General features: G+C 45.7%; 1 protein-coding gene across 5 annotated transcripts in view; it reads left to right on the plus strand.

Moving 5' to 3' along the window:
- DNAH1 (dynein axonemal heavy chain 1) overlaps nucleotides 1-17,438 on the plus strand; it is a 144,992-nt gene that overhangs the window by 24,574 nt on the left and 102,980 nt on the right. For 4 of the 5 annotated variants that reach the window (XM_030568242.1, XM_030568245.1, XM_030568243.1 and 1 more), the window contains 10 exons: nucleotides 569-730; nucleotides 1,157-1,409; nucleotides 5,235-5,392; nucleotides 6,219-6,430; nucleotides 8,747-9,045; nucleotides 9,830-9,980; nucleotides 10,465-10,658; nucleotides 15,120-15,345; nucleotides 16,212-16,331; nucleotides 17,334-17,416. In XM_030568242.1, coding sequence (XP_030424102.1) covers nucleotides 569-730; nucleotides 1,157-1,409; nucleotides 5,235-5,392; nucleotides 6,219-6,430; nucleotides 8,747-9,045; nucleotides 9,830-9,980; nucleotides 10,465-10,658; nucleotides 15,120-15,345; nucleotides 16,212-16,331; nucleotides 17,334-17,416 — 1,858 coding nt within the window. The remainder of the gene's footprint in view (nucleotides 1-568; nucleotides 731-1,156; nucleotides 1,410-5,234; nucleotides 5,393-6,218; nucleotides 6,431-8,746; nucleotides 9,046-9,829; nucleotides 9,981-10,464; nucleotides 10,659-15,119; nucleotides 15,346-16,211; nucleotides 16,332-17,333; nucleotides 17,417-17,438) is intronic. The other variant, XM_030568244.1, reaches the window with a different exon arrangement.

Consider the following 17,438-nt stretch of genomic DNA (forward strand, 5'->3'; position numbering starts at 1 on the left):
TTAATTTATCAATTTGTGCCAAAACCTCCTCTATTGACACCTTAGTCTGGGACAGTTCCTTGGATTTGTCACCTAAAAAGAATGGCTCAGATGTGGAAAATTCCCTCACATCTTCTGCATTGAATACAGATACAAAGAATTTATTTGGCTTCTCCTCAGTGGTCTTGTCTTCCTTTAGTGATCCTTTAGCGCTGATTGCTTGGCAGGCTTCCTGCTCTTGATGTATTTTTAAAAAATTGCTGTTAGTTTTTGTGCCTTTTGCTAGTTGCTCTTCAAATTCTCTTTTGGCTTGCCTAATAACATATTAATCCTTGACGGGCCAGAGTTTATGTTCCTTTTGATTTTCCTCAGTAGGAGTTGACTTCCAATTTTTAAAAGATGTCTTTTTGTCTCTAACTGCCTCTTTTGCTCTGTTTAGCCATGATGATTTTTTTGTTGTTGTCTTACTGTTTTTTTAATTTGGGGTTTACATATCGTTTGAGCCTCTATAGTGGTGTTTTTTAAAAGTTTCCATGCAGCTTGCAGGCATTTTACTTTTGTGAATTGTAATGATTATATCTTTCATCAGAGGATCCCAAAAGCCACGAGTTGATCTATAAGTGGGTCAGTGTTGGCGTCCTGGATTACGACAAGGAGACAAAACTGTACTTGGTACATAAGACAAACAAAAGGGGAATGGTACGGGATGAAGAAGGGAGGCCTATTCTAAATGGAGGAGTAACTCCAGAAGGTGTGTTCTGACTAGGGTTCATTAGGAGATGGGAGACGTTCATTTACTCCGTTTGTTTCCTTTTCTACTACCAGGGCCCTGCATTGTAATAATACTTTTCCCTCTCCTTCCCCACCACTGGAGGGCTAGACATGATTCTTCCTGGAGCCAATGCCATTCGGGGGTAATTTGGGTAATTTGGGGATATTTGAAGTACTCGCCATTTGCAGGGGTTAAGGATGCTGCCATTTCAGCACTGCAATCCCCTGCCAACCAAGACCTGAACTCTGATCACTCATTTGGCAGCCTCTTGTATTACCACCACCCCATCAGCCTGACCCTGATTGTATATTCAATCTGTTGGCTACAATAAATAGGGAATCTGATTTCTATATTCACTATGGACCCCAATGTGTGTTATTTATGTCTTCTCTTCTTTCCCCCCAGGGAGAGCCCCTCTTATGCCATGTCAGTACTGGGTGCCACGAGTCCGTCTGCTGTTTCTTGCGGAAGACCCCCATGTATTTGCCCAACGTGTGGTTTCTGCCAATACCTTGCGTAAGAAAACACAGGCGCTGTTGCGGTACAATCTATATGTGGACTGCATGCCCGTGGATGGGCTGAGGAGCATTGATGAGAAGAGCATAGGTAGAATGAAGCAGCTGGCAATGAGCACTTCACACCTGAGAAAAGAGATACGGTGAGTATCCCATTAATTCTTCCCTGGGTGCTAGAAGAGGCTCATTGAAAGACTCAGATCATGGCTGTGCTTTCAGTGTACTGTACTGGATGTCTGCATAGTGTGACTGACTTCCCTGGGGTGCAACCTAGAACTGGGGTACCACTGAGCCCTTTGTCTTACCAACCTGGGCTCCCTCTCTCACTGTGCTGCTCTCACACAAGCTGCAGATCCCTCCAGATCTGCCCACACACAAACATTCGCAGGCAGGGACTACCCAGCTGTGTTACATGAATGCTTTTACCAGCCACCCATGAACCAATAATAGAGAGGCTCCAACCAGTTCCCCACAGTTCCCCGGCCTAGGACCCCAGAGCTGTACTGTCTTGCCCTGGTCAGAAGCCTGACCAGTATACATTTTACTACCCAGTACGCACCTGCTTCAATGTGGAGAGGACATTGCACCACCCCCTATTCTTGAGCGGATTTCCCTTTGGACTTCAAACAACACACTGTTTTAAGTAAAAAAAAAATACATAAAACAACTGTAACTACAGAAAGATATAATCACTTAAAAATCTAAGAAATAGCTACAGATCAAAGTTGGTTACCTAAGAAATAAAATAAAATCGCAATTTAAGTTCTATGCACTAGATAGGATTTGAATCAAGAAGTGTCTCACCCTGATGGTACAAACAGTCCACGAATCTTCCATACACAGCACATCCTCAGTTCAGTCCTTGTTCCTAAGGTTCCAGGTGTTGAGTTGTGGGGGGTGGGGGGGAGTGAGGCCAAGTGATGATGTCACTTCCCCCTTTTATAGTTTCTGCCTTGTGGAGGGAACTTCATTGTCCCAAACAAAGCCCCCAGCACAGTTAGTGGAAAAGTATAGGCACAAGATGGAGTCCTGGGTCACATGAACTGGTCACATGCCCTTGCATACTTCAATGAGTCATGGCAGCAGGGCCGGCTTTAGGGCGATTACACCAATTCCTGGGAATTGGGCCCTGCAGCGTCCAGAAGAGGGGCCCCACACCTTCCACCGAAGTGCCGCCGGAAACAGTGGCATCCAATTGAGCCGCCGCCGAATTGCTGCCGCTATCTTCGGCGGCAGCTCAATCGCTGCCGCTGTCTTTGGTGGCATTTCGGCGGCAGCTCTTTTGAATTGGGCTCCGCATGTCCTATATTCTGGCTAGAACATTCACAGAAAAGTTCATCAGGTGGGAGTAAGCTTCTTTTATGGCCTATTGTATTTCTTGATGGGCCATCACCTTGAATGGTTTGTCCACAATGTGCTGGCGAGACTGGATGTAAACTACCTTGTGGGTGTTAACCAGGAGCAAACACATTTGAAATACTGGTATAAAGTCGAGTATCAGAAGGGTAGCCATGTTAGTCTGGATCTGTAAAAGCAGCGAAGAGTCCTGTGGCACCTTATACACTAACAGATGTATTGGACCATGAGCTTTCGTGGGTGAATACCCACTTCGTCGGATGCATCCGACGAAGTGGGTATTCACCCACGAAAGCTCATGCTCCAATATGTCTGTTAGTCTATAAGGTGCCACAGGACTCTTTGCTGCTGGTATATAAAGTCAATATTTCTAACTTCAGATACAAAAATGATACATGCATACAATTAGAATAATCATATACAGCAAACCATAACTTTTCCACTGATACCTCACATGACATATTTTGTACAAGATTTCTTGCAATTATATAACACTGGTGAATATGGGAGTGCCAGAGTGTTGCTTTGGGGTACAGAGCGTCACAGTAGGATAATGCCGAGAGATGGAAACTTTCATAGGAGCTGCACATTTTCAGTTACAGACACTGGAAACAGCTTCCAGAGCACAGATTGTCAATGGTCCCTGCATTAGGCTATGGACCACCAGCTCTCTGCAGAGTGCTTCCTGGTGGTCAGCAGAGAGCTATACAGTTGTCTGGTGCCAGCTGCCTTTGTGGCTGATCGTCAGACTAAAAGAAAATATGCCTAGGGATCTTGTGTAATCAAATAGAAAAGGAAAGGAGTAACCTGGTTACAAATGAGACAATTTCTCTGCTGAGATACAGCCTAGGCTAGGGAAAAGTTTGAGAGTCCCTGGACTTGCTAAATCATTGTCTACCAGTGGTGGTATTGCCTTCAGTCCCTTGGAATGAACAACTGCATTGACCCCCTTCAGAAATGTGGTGGTGTGTAGAGCTGTGTGGTCTAGCAGCCTTGACTGGAGAGTAAGGTCTCTGTTTATGAACAGAGATATAGCCAGAGAGAAGTACTCTGCTTGAAGTGAAAGGCAATATCATTATAGAATAATGGCAACTGGAGTTCAGGATCAGGAAAATCAGGAATTTTATACTTTCAGTAAATATTCAGAAGGGCATTTGGGAAGATGGCACATATACCCCAAGCATTCCTAGCATTCACACACAGCTTTCTCTAACCCTTAGGCCATGGCTACACTTACAGTTCTGCAGCGCTGGTAGTTACAGCTGTGTTCGTACAGTTGTGTAGGGCCAGCGCTGCAGTGTGGCCATACTGACATCTACCAGCGCTGCAGTGTGGCCACATTTGCAGCATTTGCAGCGCTGTTGGGAGTGGTGCATTGTGGGCAGCTATCCCAGCATTCAAGTGGCTGCAACGTGCTTTTCAAAATAGGGGGGTGGGGTGGAATGTGACAGGGAGCGTGGAGGAGACAGAGAGAATGGATTTTGGGAGTTGACACTGTTCTCAGCTCCCTGCCTTGCAAGTTCTAAGGACTGGAAGACACACAGTGCCTACCTTCAATCATTTTAAAAGTTCTCACCCCTTCCCCCACCCCTCTCTCATTCACTAAATGCAAATTATGCGCTCCTAAATAGCCATCAGACCAGATAAGCATCTGCTCAACATGGACTTCCCCCTCCCCCTCTGCCGTGTGAGAGTGCTGTTTCTCTCTTCAAGCAAACAGCTGTGAACATTCCAAAGTAATTCCCCTGCCTGCCTCCGCTCGCTCAGCAAACAGGAGCTGTGTTTGTTTTTTAAATAAAACAGTTTGGCTGAACTCTGAGCTCTTCCTTTTATTCTGGTTTGTTGTGGACAGGAATTCTGAGATACCCCGGAGATCAATAAAAGCGCTGGTGGGATCCACACTTGCTGACCAGCGCTGGATCACCAGCGCTTGAATCGCTACACCCGAGGCTCGACCGGGTGTACAGCCAGCGCTGAAACCAGGGAGTTGCAGTGCTGGCCATGCTTTGCAAGTGTGGCCACATCCTAAGTTGCAGCACTGTAACCCCCTCACCAGCGCTGCAACTCTCTAGTGTAGCCATGGCCTTAGATGGTTTTTCTTCGAACTTTGTAATACTTTTCTTCTCACATCCCTCTGTCCAAACTGTTTCCCTTCCACTTTGTTCTGTAGCAGCAATTCAGATAAGATGATCCTAATCAGCTGCTAGTCAGTTTCATTTTGCTGCAACCGGTGCAAGCAGAACAGACTAGTACAGAGACAGCTTAACAACTGGAGGGCAAGGAGGAGAGAGAGAGAGAGAGAGAGAGGAGTGCTAGTTCTAGCTTCAAATCTAGTCCTCTCTCACACTCACATCACACCCTGCAGGGTGGGACACCTTTGCAATGTCACTATTTTGTCCTGTGGCCCCACACTCTGGCAATGAACCTCAAACCTGCATCATCATCTGCTGTTCTATTCCTGGGCCTCCATAGCTCTGCTAATGTAATTCAGATATTTTTAGTAAGCAAGCTAAGTGTAAGTGAATCCAGGAGAAATAATTTGGGGGTAAGGTCTTTGAGGATTGGTGCAGATCTGAGTGGTCACTGTTCATTCATTTTATAATTGTATTCAGTGTGTTGAACTGTCTGCAATGCCTGGAAAAGGAGGTGAGCCTAGACTATGAACGCACCATGAACAAGATTATCTTTGATGGAGTCATCACATCCAAGCCCCAGACGTTCTCATATGTCACCCTGCCAGAGAGAGAAGAGGAGAAGGTGCCAGAGATAGGTATGGGATCTGGTGAAGAAAGTTGTGCTCCAGTTGGGTTGCAAGGATCCTTCTGTAAAATGATTTCTTCATTGTTGTGGGAGACTTTCAGACATACAGGTTTATAATGCAAGAGGATGTACAAGGTGGTATGTTTGCCAGTTATTCTGGGGGACCGACAGACAGCCAAATTGGATGCATGCATGGAGAACTCATTTACGTTAGTGGATTAGGTTATGAATGATCCTTGGAAATTGTATATGTGTATCTGGGACCAGAATTTGGTCTTGGCACTTTGAGTGAAATTTGCACAAGCTGAGGCATTCCATGGACAGTGCAGCTTTATTAACAGTGGCTGGAATGCTGGGGGCAAACTGTGGAAGTTTCAAGGCCATGCTTGGGAGTGAGGAGGCCTCTCATTTTCATTCATGTTCGGAATCTTGATTTCTTCTTTGTGGCAGCCTCTGCACAGTCCCGTTGTGGGACATGGCCCCCACTCCTGGGCCATTTCTGCCATACCAAAAAGAACCTCATGATGGAGGATCTATGAATCAGAACATCAGATCTGTGCTGGGGCCATGGCTCCATTTCTGTGCATGGACAGAACAGATGTTTGTTAGTTATGAAGTCCCCTAAAGTGGGGAAGTGGAACCTTTGGTGCCAACACCAGCCCTTTCATCCAGCTTCAGATAGGCAGAACACTTGGTGTCTGCTGGGACTACTTATGTATGTAAGGACCACTCACATGAGTGAAGTGTTATGGGATCAAGCCATATGTTGATCCCAACCTAAAAAGGGATTGCAAATGCTCTTCCTCTTAAAATGACACACTCTCTTTTGTTGGCAGGGCTGGTCAAGATCCCAGACTATCCATTTGATGAGCAACGGGCATCTTTTGTTTTTGTCTCGCTCCTGACCAGACCAGAAGTCATCCTTGCCTTATCGCAGGTGCGAGATGAGTGCAACAAAGCTGCAGCCATGTCTCTGTTTCATTCAACCTTGTCTAAGTATGGCCGGCTAGAGGAGTTTGAACAGATCCAGACGCAGACCTTCACCCAGGTAAGGAAGGGCAGGGAGGGAACATTTGCTTAAGGGGAAGGGAGATACAGAACAATCAACAGGGCTCTTAGCATATACCAACCAGAACAAGCCAGACAGATCTTAGCAATTATATAATTGATTTACTGCAACTGGACAGAGCTTTTTTAAAAAACATGGGGCAAAATCTGCATTGTAGATTTCTAAATTGTTGTTGTTCCTTCTCCCCTTATTGTTATAAGGAACCAGAGCTTTGATTCCACTGAAAATACTGATTTTCTTCAGATCCTCTCACTTCTTTTAACCACAGGGATAATGAAAAAACAGAATTTTTCTGAGTTCTTATTAGTTTTGCTAGATTTTTTTCACACAATTTAGTGAAAAAACTTTAGTTACTAACAACCATAGAGTAAAAAAATAAAATCTTATAAATCTCTTATATCTTTCGTCAGAGGACTTTCATACACTGTACAAGGCTGCTTTATCCTCATGGGAAACTGAGGCAGAGAGAAGCTGAGAGACTTGCCCAAGGCCACCCAATATGGGATATGAACCAGCCAGGAAAAGAGTGTTTCATTTTAATAGGCAGAGTGTATACAGTAACTCCTCACTTAACGTCCTCCTGCTTAACATTGTTTCAAAGTTATGTTGCTGCTCAATTAGGGAACATGCTCGTTTAAAGTAGTGCAATGCTCCCTTATAACATCGTTTGGAGGCCTGCTCTGTCCACTGCTTGTAAGATTCTGTGGAAGAGCACCAACTTTACAAGGGAGCATTGCACAAGTTCCTCTTCTTCGCCTCCTCCCCCTTCCTCCCAGCACTTTCCCCACCGCCGAACAGCTGTTTGGCGGCACTTAGGACTTTCTGGGAGGGACGGGGAGGAGCAGGGAAGCACTGTGTCTCCACTCCTTCCCCTCCCTCCCAGAAAGTCCTCAGCACCGCCAAACAGCTATTTGGTGGCGCTTAGGACTTTCATGGGGGAGGGAATGAGCAGGGATGCGGCATGCTCTGGAGAGGAGGTGGAGTGGGGGTGGGAAGAGGTGGGCCTGGAGTGGAGTGGGGACAGGAAGAGGTGAGCCTGGAGCATTCCCGGCAAAGTCGGCACCTGTTCTTCTCCAGGGAAGCTGCCACTGCTGCTGCAAAGGTGCTTCCTAATGTTCTTGCCTGCAGCAAGCTGTGCCTGTGTGGGGTAAGTCAGGGGCACTTCCCAACTACAGCAGATAATGCCATTTGTCTGCCCCCCAAAAATTTCCTTGGAACCTAACCCCCTGCATTTACATTAAATCTTATGGGAAAATTGGATTCATTTAACATCGTTTCACTTAAAGTTGCATTTTTCAGGAACATAACTACAACATTAAGTGAGGAGTTACTGTATAAGGACCCCAACTTTCCTGACCTTCAGTCCTGTACTCTGTCAATGAGAAAATGCTGTTTCCCTTTGCACTGTTGAAATTTGATTTCTACACACACGTAGCAGAAGTCCATGTAACAAGTTTGACTCTTAGTAGCATTTTAATGAATCAAAGCATTGCAAGAGTCTGCTGCCCTTCAGTTAGCACCTTCCTATCACTTTAATCAGTTCCAAAAGAAGACAAATGTGCATCCCTCATTTCTCAGTCATATTTTACAGAGAGTTTTATGGGGGACCCCTATGAAATACAGCTTCTGATACTGTTCTGTAGAAAACCATGGGGAATAGTAGATTGGAAACTAGGAGAGCGGTAAATAATGAAGAGGACTGATCCAGAGCAATCTGGATTGCTTGGTAAACTGGGCACAAGCAAACAATGTATTTTAAGATGGCCAAATGTAAAGTCATACATATGAAAAAACAGAATGTAAGCCATACTTACAAGCTGCAGGGACTCTGTCCTTGGTAAGTTGTAGTGGATTCTCCATCTCTGATTGTTTCACTAAAAGACATACCCTAGAGCAAAGAGGAAGTATTTCAGGGAAGTTCTGTGACCTGTGTTATGGAAGATGTCAGACTAAAAGATGATCATAATGGTCCCCTCTGGTCTAATTTGTGACAACAGGGATAGAAAGCAGAAGCTTAGGTGAAGTGGAGAAGCACAGCTCTGATGTTTTCTCAACAGCAGGCCTTTTCATGAGCCTTTGTTAAGGAACTAGATATATATAGTATGTTGGGTACGTATCCATAAATAGGAGGGTTATTGGTCAACCAAAATGGATCGAAGATGACAGGATTTGTTTCACAGCAGATTGGTATTGGACTGGGCACTAATGGTCCCTGCCAGTGGTCAATAGTCACCCTATTGTTTTCCCATCAGTCCTCAGAGGATAAATTCTTCATTGCATGTTTCTTTGTTCTAGGTTCAGATGTTTCTCAAGGACACCTGGATCAATACTCTCAAGATAGCAGTAAAGAGCAGTCTGAGGGAGATTGGTAAAGGGTGGTACAATCTGTATCAGTCCAACTGGGGTGTATACCAGATGTCCAAGCTACATAAGCTGATGGAGCTCATCAAGTTCAACTTGCAAGACTCTGTGCGCTTCCTGGTCCAGGACTCCCTGGTCAGCTTCACTCAGCTTTTGCTGGATGCTTGCGGCAATGTCCTGAATTGCTCGGAGGATATGGAATGGGGAGGGGACCTCATCAACAGCCCATACAAGTAAGGAGGAGAGAGATGGGAGATTAGGCTTGGGGGAGAACAGGGGAGCAGGGAAGAATATGGTATTTGTAATTACCGTAGATTTTTACAGTGACACTTTGCATTTGGGTTGGGGTTTCATGGTGCTGCTCGTGATGAAGAGGAACTCAGTTCCATCCCTCTCTCTTGACATGTCTCCAGCACAAACCCTGAAGCAGTGGTCCCCAACCTTTTTGTCTGGCGGGCGCCAGACAAAGGACCGTGGCGGTGGTGGAGCACCCGCCGAAATGCCGCCAAATTTCTGTGGCATTTTGGTGGTGATGCCTCTTGATGACGTCCCTTGTCAGCAGCAAGCGGTGGCATCGAGAGGCATCCCCGCCGCAGTGCTGCAGAAATTCGGTGGCATTTCGGCAGATGCTCCGCTGCCGGCCAGGTCTCGGGTGCATTTAGATGTCCCTGCGGGTGCCATGGCACCCACTGGCACCACGTTGGGGACCCCTGCCCTGGAGCCAGGGGAGGGAGGAATAGAGCTAGGTGAATCCGCAGCTATCCTGTTAGTGCAGGCCTGATTGGAGGCCAGGATCTGGTTCAATATTTTCCATGCACTTTACTAATGTTAGCTAATGAATTCTCTCAACACCACAGGGACCACTACTAGTTCTATTTTAGAGCCTGGGAAAGTGAATAAGGCCCCGCAGCTGGTCAGTTTCACTGTTGGGATTTAAACACACAGCACAATAGCAGTGTTGCAGGTGCCATTCTTTCTGCAAACAGCCACATAACACCCCATCTCCTCCCTTTGCAGGCCACGAAAGAATCCTCTCTTCGTGGTGGATCTGATTCTGGATAACAGTGGGGTTCACTTCAGCACACCTCTGGAAAACTTCGAGACCTCCCTCATTTCTCTGTTTGACAAGGGAATCCTGGCTACCCATACCATACCACAGCTGGAGACGGTGCGTTACTCTGGGGAAATATTAATATGACAGAGACTAAGTGGCAATATGACAGAGACTAAGTGGCTTAGAGACCCAAAATGTATGGCAGCTGATGAGGGTGGAATCATGAATGGCAATAGCATGTAGACTAATGGCCTCAGACCTGTTAGGGAAAGTCCCTTTGGAGTATATCCTCTTCTCCCTGTTGAGAGGGAAATTTGTCTTCCAAGATTCTCCTATCTTTCCTCTATATTTATCTTTTTATTGGGGCTGGGGTTGGATGAATGAAGTAATTCCTGATGCAATGGAGAAGAATGGACCACATAACCTTCTAGAGGTACCTTCCCTCCTGATGATGATTGTATGACCAATCTTACAGAGCAATAGATTGTGAAGAATGTGAGTTCTTCACGCTGTAAAACCTGTTCCCCTGCTGGAGACTGAGAAGCGGCAGGGTGATTCCTGCTTGTTTTGAATGACCTCTCCTTTTGCACTCTTCCAGTATGTGCTGGAGAACATGTTTATCAGAGGCACACCATTGCTGGAGTCGGTGGGCCTGCACGAGCCCCCTGTGGAAGAACTGCGCACCACCATCCAATCCGCCATCCGCAAGGCAGTGATCCCCCTCCAAGCCTATGCCAAGCAGTATGAGAACCAGTTAGAGCTGAATAATAATGACATCCAATCCTTTCTAAAGTAAGTAATATCAAGAGGGGACACCACAGACCTGACTTCCATGTCCTTAGAAACTTATTACTATAGTACATCCCCATCTCATGTATCCTTGCTTAAGTGTGTGTGTATGTATTCGTTGTTCTGTGCTTGCAAAAGTGTGTGGCATGCACTCCAGTGAACAGGTACAAGGATTGAGCAGAAGGAGACTTCACTGATTGGAAGGCTTGAGATGGGCTGTCCTAGGGATGTGGGTTCCACGACCACCACTCCCTAGAGAAGGAGGTGGGTGGTGGTGGTTGGGGACTCCCTCCTAAGAGGAACTGAATCATCTATCTGCCGTCCTGACCGGGAAAACCAAGAAGTGTGCTGCTTGCGAGGAGCTAGGATTCATGATGTGACAGAGAAACTGCCGAGACTCATCAACCCCTCGGGTTGCTACCCCTTCCTGCTTCTCCACATGCACACCAATGAGACTGCCAAGAATGACCTTGAGCAGATCGCTGCAGACTATGTGGCTCTGTGAAGAAGGATAAAGGAGTTTGAAGCGCAAGTGGTGTTCTCGTCCATCCTCCCTGTGGAAGGAAAAGGCCCAGATAGAGACCATCAAATCATGGAAATCAACGAAAGGCTATGCAGGTGGTGTCAGAGAGAAGGCTTTGGATTCTTCGACCATGGAATGGTGTTCCAAGAAGAAAGATTGTTAGGCAGAGACTGGCTCCACTTAACAAGGAGAGGGAAGAGCATCTTCGCAAGCAGGCTGGCTAACCTAGTGAGGAGGGCTTTAAACTAGGTTCACTGGGGGAAGGAGACCAAAACCCTGAGGTAAGTGGGGAAATGGGATACCAGGAGGAAGCATGAGCAGGAGAATGCAAGAGAGGAGGACTCCTGTCTCAGACTGAGAAAGCGGGACAATCAGCAAGTTATCTTAAGTGCCTATATACAAATGCAAGGAGCCTGGGAAACAAGCAGGGAGAACTGGAAGCCCTGGCACAGTCAAGGAATTATGATGTGATTGGAATAACAGAGTCTTGGTGGGATAACTCACATGACTGGAGTACTGTCATGGAAGGATATAAACTGTTCAGGAAGGACAAGCAGGGCAGAAAAGCTGGGGGAGTTGCATTGTATGTAAGAGAGCAGTATGACTGCTCAGAGCTCCAGTATGAAACTGCAGAAAAACCTGAGAGTCTCTGAATTAAGTTTAAAAGTGTGAGCAACAAGGGTGATGTCATGGTGGGAGTCTGCTATAGACCCCCAGACCAGGGGGATGAGGTGGACGAGGCTTTCTTCAGGCAACTAACAGAAGTTACTAGATCAAACACCCTGGTTCTCATGGCAGACTTCAATCACCCTGATGTCTGCTGGCAGAGCAATACAATTGTGCACAGACAATCCAGGAAGTTTTTGGAAAGAGTAGGGGACAATTTCCTAGTGCAAGTGCTGGAGGAACCAGCTAGGGGCAGAGCTCTTCTTGACCTGCTGCTCACAAACAGGGATGAATTAGTAGGGGAAGCAAAAGTGGATGGGAATCTGGGAGGCAGTGACCATAAGATGGTTGAGCTCAGGATCCTGACACAAGGAAGAAAGGAGAGCAGCAGAATACGGACCGGGGACTTCAGAAAAGCAGACTTTTGACTCCCTCAGGGAACTGATGGGCAGGATCCCCTGGGAGAATAACATGAAGGGGAAAGGAGTCCAGGAGAGCTGGCTGTATTTAAAGAATCCTTATTGAGGTTGCAGGAACAAACCATCCCGATGCGTAGAAAGAATAGTAAGTATGACAGGCAACCAGCTGGCTTAACAGTGAAATCCTTGCTGATCTTAAACACAAAAAAGCTCACAAGAAGTGGAAGCTTGGACAAATGACTAGGGAGGAGTATAAAGGTATTGCTCAGGCATGCAGGAGTGAAATCAGCAAGGCCAAATCAGAATTGGAGTTGCAGCTAGCAAGGGATGTTAAGAATAACAAGAAGGGTTTCTACAGTTATGTTAGCAACAAGAAGAAGGGCAGGGAAAGTGTGGGCCCCTTGCTGAATGGAGGAGGCAACTTAGTGACAGAGGAAGTGGAAAAAGCTAATGTACTCAATGCTTTTTTTGCCTCTGTCTTCACGAACAAAGTCAGCTCCCAGACTACTGCACTGGACAGCACAGCATGGGGAGGAGGTAACCAGCCCTCCGTGTAGAAAGAAGTGGTTTCGGACTATTTAGAAAAGCTGAATGAGCGCAAGTCCATGGGACCGGATGCACTGCATCCAAGGGTGCTAAAAGAGTTGGTGAATGTGATTGCAGAGCCATTGGCCATTATCTTTGAAAACTTGTGGCGATTGGGGGAGGTCCTGGATGACTGGAAAAAGGCTAATGTAGCGCCCATCTTTAAAAAAGGGAAGAAGGAGGATCCAGGGAACTACAGGCCAGTCAGCCTCACCTCAGTCCCTGGAAAAATCATAGATCAGATCCTCAAGTAATCAATTCTGAAGCACTTAGAGGAGAGGAAAGTGATCAGGAGCAGTCAGCATGGATTCACCAAGGGCAAGTCATGCCTGACTAACCTAATTGCCTTCTATGAGGAGATAACTGGGTCTGTGGATGAGGGGAAGGCAGTGGATGTGTTTATTCCTTGACTTCAGCAAAGCTTTTGATACGGTCTCCCACAGTATTGTTGCCAGCAAGTTAAAGAAGTATGGGCTGGATGAATGGACTATAAAGTGGATAGAAAGCTGGCTAGATCATAAGGCTTAACTGTCAGTGATCAAAGGCTCCATGTCTAGTTGGCAGCTGGTATCAAGTGCAGTGCCCCAAGAGTCGGTCTGGGGCTGGTTTTGTTCAATATCTTCATTCATGATCTGGAGGATGGCGTGGGTTGTACCTTCAGCAAGTTTGCAGATGACACTAAACTGGAAGGGGTGGTAGATATGCTGGAGGGTAGGGCTAGGATACAGAGGGACCTAGACCAAAAGAAATCTGATGAGATTCAATAAGGACAAGTGCATGCACTTAGGAAGGAAGAATCCCATGCACTGCTACAGACTACGGACCAAATGGCTAGGCAACAGTTCTGCAGAAAAGGATCTAGGGGTTACAGTGGACGAGAAGCTGGATATGAGTCAACAGTGTGCCCTTGTTGCCAAGAAGGCTAACAGCATTTTGGGCTGTATGAGTAGGAGCATTGCCAGCAGATCGAGAGACGTGATTATTAGCCTCTATTCGACATTGGTGAGACCTCATCTGGAGTACTGTGTCCAGTTTTGGGCCCCACACTATAAGAATGATGTGGAAAAATTGGAGAGTCCAGCAGAGGGCAGCAAAAATGATTAGCGGGCTGGTGTACATGATTTAAGAGGCAAGATTGAGGGAACTGGGATTATTTAGTCTGCAGAAGAGAAGAATGAGGGGGGATTTGATAGCTGCTTTCAACTACCTGAAAGAGGCTGGATCTAGACTCTTCTCATTGGTAGCAGATGATAGAACAAGGAGCAATGGTCTCAAGTTGCAGTGGGGGAGGTTTAGGTTGGATATTAGGAAAAACTTTTTCATTGGGAGGGTGGTGAAGCACTGGAATGGGTTACCTAGGGAGGTGGTGGAATCTCCTTCCTTAGAGGTTTTTAAGGTCAGGCTTGACAAAGCCCTGGCTGGGATGATTTAGTTGAAGATTGGTCCTGCTTTAAGCAGGGAGTTGGATTAGATGGCCTCCTGAGGTCCCTTCCAACCCTGATATTCTATGATTCTAAGGGATTAGCCATACCAAATCAGAACACTGGTGCATCAAATCCAGCCTCCAACAGTGGCCAATAACTGATGCTTTCAGCGGAAGGCAAAATAGCTACTGGTGGAATGCTGTATATTGTTAGTAGCAGTGGGAATTCCTGTCTGCCCCTGATAACAATCAAATTCCATTCTGAACTTATTGGTCAGAAAATTACTGATCCCTTTTGAAAATCTGGTTAGCATGTTTGACCTCCTGCAGCTCTGCCTTTTCAGGCTGATGACATGGTGTAGGAAGTAGCATTTCCCTTTGTTTCAACCTGCCTGTTCCCACTGCTAAAATCCCCAACCACGCCTCAGTCATTCTTTTGCCTCATTTACTTTCACCTTCTTCTTTTCAGACCTCCTGTCCTCACCAGTCATTAAATTGAGCTTTAAAACCCAATTCTCCCAGGAATCCCTCCTTCCTGCTTCTCTCCTTATTCTCTGTTCCTTGAACAGTTGTCAATTGGGTTATTGTGTTGTGTCATCTCTATCTTAGATTGTAAGCTTTCAGAGGCAGGGAATGCATCTCACTCTATGGTTCTAAAATATGTAAATTCAGAGAAATCTGTGGGTTTTTAATAATAAATGTGCCTGTCATTAATTTCATCTCCTGAACTTTTGGACAAAGGTCTAATGACATCTATGTGAATGTGTATATATGGCATGTAGAGATAAGGGTTCTTGTGCACTGTATGTTATGGGTTGGCTTGTCTTTGATTATATTTCTTGTTGTAGAGAGTACCAAGCCCAATGCCCCTCTGCCCAAGATGTGAGAAAAATAGTAAACCTGCACTTGTCTGAAAAGGAGATGCTGGACAACACTCTGCCAAGCTCCATCATCATCGGTCCCTTCTATGTCAGCATTGAAGGTGTCAAGCAAAATCTGTCCAAAAAACGCAAAGCGCTAGCCACCTCCATGTTGGACCTACTGGCTAAGAACCTACACCTACAGGTAGAAAATGTAAGTTTCACACTTCTCCGTTTCATCTTGCATCTGTCCGCCTATTTCAGGAAGTATCACTGCAGAGAATTTGGGATTGCACAGTGGTCAAATGATAGCAGTTGAGGCCACTCTAATGAGGACGTTTTCCAACTCGCATTGGAATGGTTAAGTAGGACTAGTGGCAGAAGCCAACTGAAAAAGGCTAGAAGGGAGATATGAAGAGCCAGTTAAATCAAAGCGTGCCTGCATTCGTAACAAATTCTGTGCAAGAAAGCTACACCTATTGGCATGGAAATATTAGTGGCTCTCTACCATCTCCTAAATAGTTATGTTCATGGATTTAAAATGCTCTGCCTTGCTGCCAGTTGGAAGTTCCTGCAGGAAGCTGATGAGGTTAACTAGAATATGTAGACAGTTACATGTGTGAGGCAGGTGATGAAGGGCTACTAACAGGAAGAACTAGAATAGTACTATATATTTGTAGCTTTAGACCACCCTGATAGTGGGTCACAGCCAGCTTTTTGACTTACACTGGAGTCTGGCATATGTGGGACTGGTGGCCTGATTTTCAGAGGTGCTCCGCACACACAATTGCCATTAACTCTAATGGGAGTTGTGAGTGCTCCTCTGAAAACCAGGTCATAAGTCTCTGTTGTAGTCCACTGATTAAAGGTAAAAGCAGCAAAAAGTCCTATGGCACCTTATAGACTAACAGATGTATTGGAGCATGAGCATTCATGGGTGAATACCCACTTTGTTGGATGTATGCCAAGGTTTAAAGGTAGTGACCCCATAGGAATGAAACCCTGTAGCCCATTAGAGAAGGCTGCAGCTGCTCCTCTATTCAGTGTGTAGATTTACACATTCTCTGTGTCCTCCTGCAGATCTGTGAAGCATTCAAAGCCATCAGCCGGAAAATGTATGAGAAACCAAATAGCATTGAGGAGCTGGCTGAGGTGCGGGAGTGGATGAAGGGAGTCCCTGAGCAGCTGAAAGTGCAGGAAGTAAGGCATGCTTTTCTGATCAAAAGGGAGTGCCCAGTAGAGCCAGGAGATAAAAACGTGGGAATAGAGTGGATGGAGTCTTGGAGGTAGATCTCCCACTGCTTTGACATTTTACTATCCAGCTCTGAATCTGTCCTGGAACAATAAGTCATTGCAAAAGCTGGTATAGCTTCTTAAATTAATCCATGTTTGAAGAAATGAGATCTGGCCAGTCAGTCCAATTACCTGTTTTGTTGCTTGGGAAATCTTGCCTCTGATCCAGGCTGTTATGAAGCTTTGAGAGGTTGTGTGGTGTTCACAAGCTTTGTAGCCCCTTAAATACAGATTTTCAGCTAACATACGAAATTTAACCCTAATGTCATTTATGCAGCTGGGCATGTGTGTATAAAACCAGTGTGTCTATGCAAATTGGGCAGTCAGATGCCTAGCTACCGGACTGGTATGTGCTAAGGCAGGTTATGTGCACACAAATGTCTTTGCAGAGGAAACTTGCAAAGGCAATTGAAAATGATGTCCTTAATGTATGCTGTATATCACTTTTACTTCTTGGTTCGCCATTCAATATTTCTGCACAGATATTAGATCTTGACTTTACATCTGTAGATCTCAAAGCACTTTACAAAGGATGGATGTATCATCTCAGTTTTATAAACAGAGAAACTAGGCACTGAGCAGTGAAGTGACTTGCCTAGGGTCACTTGGAAGGCCAATGGCAAAGCCTGGAATAGATCTGGGTTTTCCCATTCCTAATCCAGTGTCCTACCCACTGGGTCACACTCCCTTTCATATATTAGTCTGAGGATCACTCACACCACAAGTGTTTGGAGACTCAAACCCACTGCTTTTGTGGTATAGAAGCCCTCTGTGTTGGGGTAAGGTTGTGTGATGATGGCATGTGTCATGCAAATGCAGTGTGTATCCTGCCAGACAATCCCAATAAGCAACGTGTTCAATATGGGTAATTTGGAGGATGTCTACTTTTCTCTCTGTCTTCCTGTGTAGGAACTCATAAGTAAGGTCATGGAAGATTATGAGGTTATGGAGGAATTCCTTTACAACCTTACCCAAGATGATTTCAATGACAAGTGAGCATTTCTCTTACTGTCA

The sequence above is a fragment of the Gopherus evgoodei genome, chromosome 7 (genome assembly GCF_007399415.2).
Source record: "Gopherus evgoodei ecotype Sinaloan lineage chromosome 7, rGopEvg1_v1.p, whole genome shotgun sequence".
Taxonomy (NCBI): Eukaryota; Metazoa; Chordata; order Testudines; family Testudinidae; genus Gopherus; species Gopherus evgoodei.